The sequence below is a fragment of the Podarcis erhardii genome (genome assembly GCF_964252035.2).
Source record: "Podarcis erhardii genome assembly, chromosome: 15".
In the NCBI taxonomy this organism is placed as follows: domain Eukaryota; kingdom Metazoa; phylum Chordata; class Lepidosauria; order Squamata; family Lacertidae; genus Podarcis; species Podarcis erhardii.
The window spans coordinates 2,840,428-2,852,547 of NC_138505.1; the positions used below are offsets into that span (position 1 = coordinate 2,840,428).

The following is a 12,120-nucleotide window of genomic DNA, read 5'->3' on the forward strand; positions in this document are numbered from 1 at the left end:
AGCGGTAGTCTCGTAATCTGGTGAACCGGGTTCGCGTCTCCGCTCCTCCACATGCAGCTGCTGGGTGACCTTGGGCCAATCACACTTCTTTGAAGTCACAGAGTGTTTGTTGTGGGGGAGGAAGGCAAGGAGAATGTTAGCTGCTTTGAGACTCCTTAAAGGGAGTGAAAGGCGGGATATCAAATCCAAACTCTTCTTCTTCTTCTTGTCCTCTTATGTTCTTAAGCAATGTTAGGAGAGACAGGACTCATACAAGGGAGATGTTGTTGTTGTTGTTGTTTAGTCATTTAGTCGTGTCCGACTCTTTGTGACCCCCTGGACCAGAGCACACCAGGCACTCCTGTCTTCCACTGCCTCCCGCAGTTTGGTCAAACTCATGCTGGTAGCTTCGAGAACACTGTCCCACCATCTCATCCTTCGTCGTCCCCTTCTCCTTGCGCCCTCCATCTTTCCCAACATCAGGGTCTTTTCCAGGGAGTCTTCTCTTCTCATGAGGTGGCCAAAGTCTTGGAGCCTCAGCTTCAGGATCTGTCCTTCCAGTGAGCACTCAGGGCTGATTTCCTTCACAATGGAGAGGTTTGTTCTTCTTGCAGTCCATGGGACTCTCAAGAGTCTCCTCCAGCACCAGAATTCAAAAGCATCCGTTCTTTGGTAATCAGCCTTCTTTATGGTCCAGCTCTCACTTCCATACATCACGACTGGGAAAACCAGAGCTTTTACTATACGGACCTTTGTTGGCAAAGTGATGTCTACTTTTTAAGATGCTGTCTCACAAGGGAAATACCTCTTCACAAAGCGCATAGTCTAAACTTTGGAATTCCCTCCCAGAAGTTGAAGGCAGGTCTAGCAACCTGGATGGTTTGAAAACAGGATTAGACACATCGATGGAGGAATGGGCTATCTGTGGCTATTGGCCATGCTGCCTCCACAACCAGAGGCTTAAATGCTTCTGAATGCTGGTTGCTGGGAGCTGCAGCTGGGGAGAGCTGATTTCGCACCCAGGTCCCATTTGTGGGCTTCTCACTGGGCCGTCTGGTTGGCCACTGTGAGAACCATGTGCTGCACTAGATGTGCCTTTGGGCCTCATCCAGCAGCCAGGCCCTTCTGATGTTCTTAAGGTTTTAAAACCTCTGCGTAAGCCAATTAATTTTTTACTAAGGGCTGTTAGGGTGAGCTGCACTTAGTGGATCTGATGGGCATGTGTGTGTTCATTGCAGTGTGTGTGTGTGTGTGTGTGTGTGTGTGTGTGTGTGTGTAACTGTATTTATATCTGTCTTCCTGACCCAGTCCATCCCCAACTTGATGCCCACCAGCCCCTCAGCCAGCTAAATGCCTGCCAATTTCCAGTTTAAACATCAGCACTGAAAATAAGTTCTGGGACCAGGATGTCCCCAATGAAACCCTGATTTTAATCACTCCTTTGCTCATCCCATGAGCAGGAGTAATTAGCACTCCTAAGCTGGATTGGATGCATGCATTTTGGGCTCCCTTGACATATTTGAATGACAGACATTATCCCTTGTTAACCTATGCTGCAATAACAAAGGATTGTATCCATTGCTAGGCCTACGCAGAGCACAGCCATTGAAACTCATGGGCAAGGCTAACGTAGGCTCATTAATTTCAGTGGGTCTACTCTGATGATAACTTAGTACAACCCACTGACATTCATGGGCATGACTAACGTCGATCCAGTTATTTCAGTGTGGGTCCACTTTGCACATTGTTTAGCTGGATACCAACCCAAAGAGTTTTGGGTTCATTAACCTAGTGTCAGATTCTTGTTGCTTATAAAGGTTTGTGACAATCTTTCTATAAGATCCGAGGACAAAAGGGGGGTTATCCAGCCCCTTTCTGTAAGCCAGAGAGGTGAAGAAAAACAGCTCTTTTTTGAGATTTCCCAATTTGCAAATAAAATAAAAATGGGGAAAGCATCCTGAGGGTTAACACATCTTCAGGAGGTTCCCCAAAACATCAAGTGATGTGTTTCCAATCTTTGGGTTTCTGGGGTGGCTAGCTTAGATGGCTTTCAAATAAGATTGCACAAATTCATGGCCAGTGAATGCTACTAGCCACAACGACTATGCTCTGGCACCATGGACAGAGCCAATAGTTTTTGCCATCCATTTGTCTTGAGGGACAATGGAGTGTGCCTCTTGGGGTGAAGGCAAACGGCTGAAGAATCACGGCGCCTGCTCTGGCTGCAGAGACCAGTAACCCATAAACCCCTGTCTCCTGCGTTGTTTTTGCTGTGTTAGCAGCAACAGTGACCCCTCTGGGGGGCAAGCCTGGGCAGTGTGCATGGAGGTCCTGAGCTGCCCAGATGACAAGACACCCGCCGGTCTCACCAGTGAGGTCCAAAGGAAGGCAGAGCAATACTTTGGCACCAACTTGGCTGCAGGAGTACAGGACGACATTCAACCGTCTCAGGGGCTCCACTCTGTATTTGTGTAGGGCAGCGGTCAGCAACCTTTTTCAGCAATGGACCAGTCCACTGCCCCTCAGACCATGCGGTGGGCCAGACTATATTTTTTTTGGGGGGGAGAACGAATTCCTATGCCCCACAAATAACCCAGAGAAGGAAGTTAGATTAGCCTCAACCAGAGCCAGGGCCTTCTCATTGTTGGCTCCAGCCTGGTGGAACGCTCTGTCTCATGGACTCAAGGGCATCCTGATCAAATTTGCAGATGACACCAAACTGGGAGGGGTGGCTAACACCCCAGAGGACAGGATCACACTTCAAAATGACCTTGACAGATTAGAGAACTGGGCCAAAACAAACAAGATGAATTTTAACAGGGAGAAATGTAAAGTATTGCACTTGGGCAAAAAAAAATGAGAGGCACAAATACAAGATGGGTGACACCTGGCTTGAGAGCAGTACATGTGAAAAGGATCTAGGAGTCTTGGTTGACCACAAACTTGACATGAGCCAACAGTGTGACACGGCAGCTAAAAAAGCCAATGCAATTCTGGGTTGCATCAATAGGAGTATAGCATCTAGATCAAGGGAAGTAATAGTGCCACTGTATTCTGCTCTGGTCAGACCTCACCTGGAGTACTGTGTCCAGTTCTGGGCACCACAGTTCAAGAAGGACACTGACAAACTGGAACGTGTCCAGAGGAGGGCACCCAAAATGGTTAAAGGCCTTGGAAACGATGCCTTATGAGGAACGGCTAAGGGAGCTGGGCATGTTTAGCCTGGAGAAGAGGAGGTTAAGGGGTGATATGATAGCCATGTTCAAATATATAAAAGGATGTCACATAGAGGAGGGAGAAAGGTTGTTTTCTGCTGCTCCAGAGAAGCGGACACGGAGCAATGGATCCAAACTACAAGAAAGAAGATTCCACCTAAACATTAGGAAGAACTTCCTGACAGTAAGAGCTGTTCGACAGTGGAATTTGCTGCCAAGGAGTGTGGTGGAGTCTCCTTCTTTGGAGGTCTTTAAGCAGAGGCTTGACAACCATATGTCAGGAGTGCTCTGATGGTGTTTCCTGCTTGGCAGGGGGTTGGATTCGATGGCCCTTGTGGTCTCTTCCAACTCTAGGATTCTATGATTCTATGAGACCAGGGCCCTGCAGGATCTGATTTCTTTCCGCAGGGCCTGTAAGACAGAGTTGTTCTGCCTGGCCTTTGGCTTGGAGTCAGTTTGATTCCCTCCCCCTCTTTCTTTTTTTTTCTCCTCCTGTGATGAGGCTGCATTTTAATGTTTTAATATTGCATTTTAATCTTGTTTTTTAAGTTGTATTTCAATCAACTTGTTTTATTATTGTTTTTTAGCTGCCCTGAGCCCGGTCTTTGCTGGGGAGGGCAGGGTATAAATAAATTTTTTAATTTATTATTATCAGAGATGCATTTTAAATAAAAGCACACATTCTACTCATGTAAAAACACCAGGCAGGCCCCACAAGTAACCCAGAGATGCATTTTAAATAAAAGGAAATATTCTACTCATGTAAAAAGACGCTGATTCCCGGACCATCAGTGGGCCGGATTGAGAAGGCGATTGGGCCGCATTCGGCCCCCGGGCCTTAGGTTGCCTAGGGCTCTTGTGTTCGAATCCTGCTTTTGTGTATCCTGCAAGGATCTGGGTGGCCATTGTGAGAATGGGATGCTGGACTAGGTGGACCACTGGCCTAACCCAGAAAACCCTTCCTTGGTTCTTATGCCTACAGGGAGCGAATTAGACGGGGAAGTCCTATGTCGTACACAAGGGATAAAAATAACTTGTGGATTTCACGACCGCAAGATGTATACAGAGGGCCATTTTGAGTCACCGGCTTCACAGACGTCTTTCCCCTGATCTCTCCATCAGAACCATTGAGTTGTTGTTTAAATGGAATGGTTTGATTGCCTGGTTTTTTATTCTGTCCATGTTTTGGCGGAGGGGTTGGGACTTGGATCCAGCCAGTTCTTTACCCCTCCGGCCTTCTGCCTGGCTGGGGCCACCCACCTGTCAATCATTATGACACCAGGGGGCCGCTTGGAAAGGCAGCTTGCAAAGTGAGAAGATTTACGTAATTACAAAAGTGTAACAAAAGTAGTCATAAGCAGTAAATAAAAAAACGTACCAAAACATACACAGGGAAATTAAACAACCCCCACGTGAGTTATAATAAAATCTAAAAACACAGTGAAACCTGATTGGATTAGGATGGAGACCAAAAGAAACCAGCAGAGCAGGGAGATTATTATGTTTATTTATTTATTGCATTGTTCTTGGTACTGTTTTGTATCACTTTAACGTTGTTGTTGTTTAGTCGTTTAGTCGTGTCCGACTCTTCGTGACTCCATGGACCAGAGCACGCCAGGCACTCTAATAAAAATCACTTTAATTAAAATCCCAATAAAGGTTATTACCAAAGATCTAAAAATGCAACAAGATACAACAAATGAGTATGGATAACAGGAAAATGAGCATCTCCAAAATCAAATCAGCCCCTAAGCAATATCTCCTCCCAGTATCCCGCAGAAATAAGGTGGGCCCTGGGAGGGAGGCGTTATTTGCCCCCAGGTGGTTCTGCAAAGTTTCCAGGTCACTCTTTGAAAGCAGGTAAAGGGCTCCTTTCTCAGGGTTTAGGATTGTTTGCACGGCTCCCCTCTCAGCCCGCGCGCTGCTCTCGTCTCTCTCGAGCCGGTAATTTGTTGCCGGTCCCTAACTCTGACATGATTATTAGTCGGGGGGGGGGGAGGAGGAGGGGCCGCCAGGGCTGTGTGTGCTGCTGGAGGTTTTGTTGGTAAAGAAAAAGATTTGAAACAGAGCTCAAGATCCATTAAAGGAAGGGACCGTCAAACCTGAAAAAGCAGCCGAAATCGCGCTCTTGAGGTGGGGCTGGGGGGGAGGGAAGGAAGGAAATTTTAAAGGGGTGGGAGGGAGGGAAAGAGCCGTCAGGGTGCGAAAATGAATCAATAAGTGAAGAAAAGAGAAGGGGGAAGGAGGAGGAGGAGGAGGAGAAGAAGAAGGAAAAAAATCACAAGAAAGCCCAGAATCTCAACCGCGCCACGGAAAGTTAATCAATAAACTAATTAACTGCTTGCAAGCTTTGTAATTGTTTGATCAGAAGAATTAGAATGAGGGTCTGGGGGCTGCCCACGACCCTGGGATAAGGCCGAATCGTAGAGCTCTTTGCAATATTTCTAAAAGAAGAATTGTTATTTTATTTTTATCTTTTCAATAGGAATTTTATTGTATTTTTTTGCACCCGTGGGGGGGAAAAAGGAAAGGAAATCTCTCTGTCCCTCTCTTTCTCGTTCCCCTACCACACTTCCTCATCCTTTTATTTAAAAAAAAAGAAAATAATAATAATTGAAGGATTTGGGAGAGAAGCGAGGCAGACGGAAATGCCGTTCAATTAAAGCGAGATTGGAGGGAAATTTTGTCTCCCAAACTGCTGGCGGCTTTTGATCTCTTTGTTTCCACGCACACACGACGAAGACGACCAAGTCCAGCTTGGGATTTTCTGCTCTTTTTTTTTTTTCCTTTTCTTTTTTTCTGTTTTGTTCCGGCGTGGTCCCCCCCCCCTTCCTTTATTTTTTCTTTCTTTTTGGTGAACATTCTGAATTCGAGGCTCGCTCCAGCTTGCTCCTTTTTGAACCAATGAAGGAACCAGACGCCATCAAACTTTTCATTGGACAAATCCCCCGGAATTTAGAGGAGAAGGACCTTAAGCCTATCTTCGAGCAGTTCGGCAAAATCTACGAGTTGACAGTCATTAAGGATAAATACACCGGCATGCATAAAGGTAAGGCGCGCGTTACGCGCAGAGACCAAGCGCTGCGCTCTGGGTACCCTCGCGCGTCGGATGCGCTGGTGGCAGCGGTGGGATGGAATAGAAACGGGCGAAGAACAACAAAGCCGGGGGGGACAGTACTGGGGGTGATGCGGGGGGAGAGAGAAGAAGAAGGAGAATTCTGAGCCCAAAGTATCGCCTGGAATTACACTACCCGGCTGGAGGAGGGGGCGCACAAAAAAACGAGCAGATGAATTCGTCGTTCTGAAAGCACCGCCCGGCTCGTCACTGGCGAGCGTTACGCGCGGAGTTTGTAGGCTTGGGGGGGGGGGCTGTCAGAGCAAGGCATTTGAGGGTAAGCGGTTTTTCCAGGAGGAGAGGGAGGGGGGGTTGGGAGATGGTAACAGATGGCCGGAGGTAGAGAGCCAGTAGATTTCTCTCGCCTTCCCCCCCCCCCCACCGCAAAAGGGCACCATGAATAGAACCCTGGATGTCTAACCACCCACAGGGTGGGGTTAGAGACTCGCCCGTCAATAGGACGGAGGGTGGGCATCTAGATTCTGATTTCTGGGAGTCATGTGGAGTAAGGTTCGGAAGCAAGAGGACCCTAACTTAGCAGGGGGGGGAGCAGGAATCGTTTAGCAGCGAGGGTGTTTTGAGCAGATTTGCACTGACTTTGAGCTTGGGGTGTGTGTGTGTGTGAGAGAGAGAGAGAGAGAGAGAGAGAGGAGGGAGCAAAAGATTTCAGATCCTTTCTCCAGTTCATTTCCTCTTTTATGTTTTCCTTTTGGAGTAGGAAAGAGGGAGGGTCCAGCCCCCCTTTCAGAAAGGGCTTCAGTGATGCCTCTCCTCTCAAAGTGTCGCTAAATAAATCCACGGTTGTTTGGTTTTTTTTCACCTGTGACGGCAGAGCTCCTGGATTTTTGTAACCTAATCGCTTATCAAGTTTTGCCTTTTCTTTTTTTTTTAAAAAGGAAATTAAAACCACCTTCTTGAAGAGGAAACAATGTGTGATTTTAGCTGAAGCCCAGTGTTGGGTGACACAATTGCAGCCCCTGGAACGATTTCCAGGTTTAATCATGCCTGTTCCAACAGAACTCTGGAGACCTCTTGGTTTTCAGAACAAGAAAGCTTTCGTCTTTCTTGGGTGGTTTTTATTATTTTTGCCGGGTCATTCCCCCTCCAGATTCCCCAGCAAAACTGCCCCTCATTGTCGCTGCCCCCCCTTCCCAGGCCTTTATTCTCAGCTGTGTAGGAGAGTAGCCACCTCTGAAATTGTTTTGTTTAAATTGTATTTGAAACCACATTTCAAGATGCATCAAACTTTTGTAGGTGAGTGGCAGGAAAAGTTGCAATATAAGATTATTATTATTATTATTATTATTATTATTTTTCCCTGTGATGCCGACTGGTAAACACGGCTCTGCCCTCAGGTGCTGATTCAGAGGGAAGAGAAAGCAAGCAAAATCCATTTAGTACACCCTGAAGGAACACAAGGAAGGGAACAGAGTATAATTAAGAACATTAAGGGGTTTGGGGGTTTTTTGGGGTCTTTTTTAAAGTGGCAAAAATTCATGAGGTCCAGCTTTGCTTAATTTCTGAGATTTCATCAGCATCCAAATTTTGGCAACCGATAGAGGCGTCTCGTATGTGTCTGGGCTTGCTGATCCAAAACCCTGATTAATGGACGTTGTTTGGCAGGTATTTGCGGCACCGTTCCGTGAAAAATGGTTTTGGCTTCGTAAACTGCTGGGAGAGGGGGCAATAAGAGAAAGAAGTAACATTTGCTGAGCCCATTTGAAGCTGCTCTTGTCTTTGAAGTCTAGGAAAAGAGAACTGATCACCCATCAGGCCAGCTGGGAACACAATAACCAGGTGTGAGGCTCTTGGGTTTGTTTGTTTCTCTTCGTTTTATTGCAAATGGTATTTGGTAGGTTTCGTGCAGACAAGGAAGTTGCCAGCTTTTTGTGATCAGCCTGTGCTTCCACGACTCGGACAAGGGTTCAGCTGACGAGTGTTTATAAGGGGACCATGTTTATCTCCAGTGCCATGAAAAAAATATCTCTTTCCCCAACACACACCAGCCACGCCACCCCCAAGTTCCAATGAATTGAGATGCTATTAAAGGCGGAGGAGCAAGGGCAGAAAAAGGAATTGGCAAGCTTTGTAAGAAGGGAAATGAGTCGAGATTGAGGCCTAGAGTCTGAGTATGTTGGAAGTTGCAGGGTGTGGGATATCCCCCCCCCCATAAAAAAATATAATAAACAGGATGTTTGAGCAGGAGTTAAAGTTTCATGTTTGGTGGTATTGGATGTTTGGCGTTGCAAAACACTGGCAATAAAATAAGATCAGTTAACGAACCAATTCCCTCAGATTTTGCATGCAAGCCTTGGGGGCGGGGGATAAACCTCCAGGTCTGGAAAAACACAAGGATATTCTAAATCTGCAATATGATGCAGTTTGAATATTTTTTTTTGTTTAGAATTCATTGAGTAGCCTCAGTTTCTCTGTAGCTGAACAAGGGAAAAGGTTGGGTGTTCTGTGGAGAAGCCGTTTTGGATCAGTGTGTGGTTGTTTTCCCCCTCACCACATCTGACCAACCCTCTCAGGGGGGTCCTTGGACCCTCACACCCAGTGCAGCAACAGGCAAGGAAGATGGGAATTGTAGTCTAGCAAGGGCACCACATGGCTACCCTTGCTCAGAGAATCAGGCTTATGATCAGAGGGACAGGGTTATGATTGGCTGCTGGCCGCAATGGCTATTCCAATGGAGGCAGGATGAGTCCTCAGTTTCCTGAGCACATTCTGCATTCCTGGCCCTTGCCCCAGGCAAATTGTTGTCCCTCCTTGCTCCCCCAGTACTTTTTCTTCACGTTTGTGGTTGCCTTGAGCCAGTTGTGGTGGTAAGCTAGGGTCCGAAAACTCCATTCAGCCACTGGGTATGACTTTGGGCCCATTCTTTGTTTCTCAGATTAACCTCCCTCACAGGGTTGTTGTGCGGGTAAAACAGGGAGAGGGAGAACCATATACGCTGCCTTGAACTCTTTGGAGAAAGGTGGGTAATAAACATAATCAATAATCAATAATAATAATAATAATAATTTATTATTTGTACCCGCCCATCTGGCTGGGCGTCCCCAGCCACTCTGGGCAGCTTCCAACAAAGACCAAAAATACACTAAAATGTCACACATTAAAAACTTCCCCGAACTTCCCAGATGTCTTCTGAATGTCAGGTAGTTGTTTATCTCTGATGGGAGGGCATTCCACAGGACAGGCGCCACCACTGAGAAGGCCCTCTGCCTGGTTCTCTGTAACTTGGCTTCTCGCAGGGAGGGAACCGCCAGAAGGCCCTCAGTGCTGGACCTCAGTGTCCAGGCAGAATGATGGGGGTGGAGACGCTCCTTCAGGCATACTGGGCCGAGGCCGTTTAGGGCTTTCAAGGTCAGCACCAACACTTTGAATTGTGCTCGGAAACGTACTGGGAGCCAATGTAGGTCTTTCAAGACCGGTGTTATGTGGTCTCGGCGGCCACTCCCAGTCACCAGTCTAGCTGCCGCATTCTGGATAATAATAATTAGCTAGTGTGAGTTTGTAGCAGAGTCCAAGCACCCCTGACCCCGCCAAGGAATCTTCAGAAGCGAAATCTCTCCATGGGAAAACAAATGCACCTCATTGCTTTGGCGCACATGAGTGCTAAGGTGTTAGGTTCCCATTTCACACATCCTGCTCTAGGAAGAATGATCCTAACCCACCACCATCCTAATCTAAAGAACTAAACACCTCTGTGGCTTTTAAATTGACAGGATTTCAGCGGAGCTGGTGGATCAAACCAGGTGGAGAAGACCCTTCATCAGGCTTCCTCAACCTCAGCCCTCTAGATGTTTTTGGCCTACAACTCCCATGATCCCTAGCTAGCAGGACCAGTGGTCAGGGATGATGGGAATTGTAGTCCCAAAACATCTGGAAGGCCAAGGTTGAGGAAGCCTGCCCTTCAGTATAACTAAGTTTTTTGAAGTTTAAAGAGCAGCAAAGGGCTGCTTGCTAATGTGCTTTTGAAACAGCCCGTGCTGCATTTTGAAGTCCTGACCGTCGTGGCACAGTGGTGTCAAAGTGATGTCAGGTGATTGACAGGTGATTGGTCCCACCCACCTGTCAAATTTGGCCTGGCAGGGGTGGGGAGTGAAAGATCTGGTCTGATGGCCAGATCAGCCATGTTCCCCACCCCTGGCATAGAAGTAAAAGAAGTTGGTACGTCTATATAATATCCACCTAACAACCACAAAGGGACGCGGCTGGCACTGTGGTCTAAACCACTGAGCCTTGGGCTTTCTGATCAGAAGGTCGGTGGTTCGAATCCCCGCGACGGGGTGAGCTCCCGTTGCTCGGTCCCAGCTCCTGCCAACATAGCAGTTCGAAAGCACATCAAAGTGCAAGTAGATAAATAGGTACCGCTCTGGCGGTAAGGTAAACGGCGTTTCCGTGCGCTGCTCTGGTTCGCCAGAAGCGGCTTAGTCATGCCTGGCCACATGACCCGGAAGCTGTACGCCGGCTCCCTCGGCCAATAAAGCGAGATGAGCGCCGCAACCCCAGAGTCATCCGCGACTGGACCTAATGGTCAGGGGTCCCGTTTACCTTTGCCTTTAAAAACCCCAAAGCTTTGGCAATGAGTTTGCCTTCTCCTTCCCTGCTCACCAATTTCCAAAAGCCTAATCTCCAGAGATGAAGGATACCCAACAAGTCATTGTTTACATAACCCAGAACTGAATGGCCTCTCACTTTCCATGATACAGGGACACAAGGGAGGTTGAAATCCATTCTACACTTACCTGGGAACAAGCGCTGTTGAACGCAGTAGGACTTCCTTCTGAGTCAACCTGCGTGGGATGGTGCTCCCAGTTGACATTCCTAAACTGTGCTTACTCTGAAGCGAGCTTCGCCAGAACCTGAGAGGCTTGCTTCTGAGTAAACACACTCACGAGGGTCTCCTTCTGTCTTGCACCCTTAATCTTTAGACACTGGTGGTTGGTGCCCATGGAGACGGTGGGGTGGAAGGCAAGGAGACCCACAGTGGGCGGAGCCAGAGTCAACGATGGGTGGAGCCAACAAATTCTCCATTGCCCCCAACCTCCTCCCTGCTGCGTTCTGCTAGGACAAAATTGAAGCTTAGGGCTAGGAAGATGACAGGGAGGACCAAACCACAAGCTGGTTGAAAGTCAGAAGGCAGGGAGCCTCCATAATGCTTAGGATCTACCTGCCGGTCTTGTCTGATCACAAAATGCCGAAATCAATAGCAAACAGCTCCAGGTTCCAGGCAGGGAGATAGGACAGCAGGGGTCTGGCAACTTATTCCACCCTGTCTTTTATATAACTTGCTATATTTTAAACAATTCAAGGGGCAAACTCAACCTCCTTTTCCAGGAAGATTTGAACAGCGTGTGCCGAGATAAATCAAAAATAAAATCTGGAATGATTGTGGGGCTTTTATTTCCTCGGTCTGTCTGTATACACCCCCCAAACTAAGGGAAACACCCCTTAAAGCACAGCTGATGGTGGTTTTCTTTTAAAGGAAAGATAGGCCAGGCTTTGCCAAACCAGAGCCCTCTAAGTGTTTTGGTCCACAATTCCTATTAGCCCCAGCCAGCCAGCTGTGCAACATTGCACGCTTTTAGATACGTATTTTTTGCTCCATAAGACGCACCTAGTTTTTAGAGGAGGAAAACAAGGAAAAAAAAATATTCTGAACGAAAGAGTGGATGTATGATTTTTGTGGTTCATTCTGTGGCCACAGACATGATATGTGATTTGACGGTGAATTTGGGGTGACCCAATGCAAAAATCCTGAGAATCCATGTGGATCCGTGCTTTGTAACCACGTTTTTGCACCAT

The 12,120-nt window shown here is 47.3% G+C and overlaps 1 protein-coding gene across 1 annotated transcript in view; it reads left to right on the plus strand.

Annotated features, from left to right (window-relative positions):
• Positions 1-5,369: 5,369 nt before the first annotated feature.
• Positions 5,370-12,120, plus strand: part of CELF3 (CUGBP Elav-like family member 3) — an 83,157-nt gene continuing 76,406 nt past the window's right edge. The window contains 1 exon segment of the mRNA XM_081841121.1: positions 5,370-6,243. Coding sequence (XP_081697247.1) covers positions 6,099-6,243 — 145 coding nt within the window. The 5' untranslated portion in view covers positions 5,370-6,098.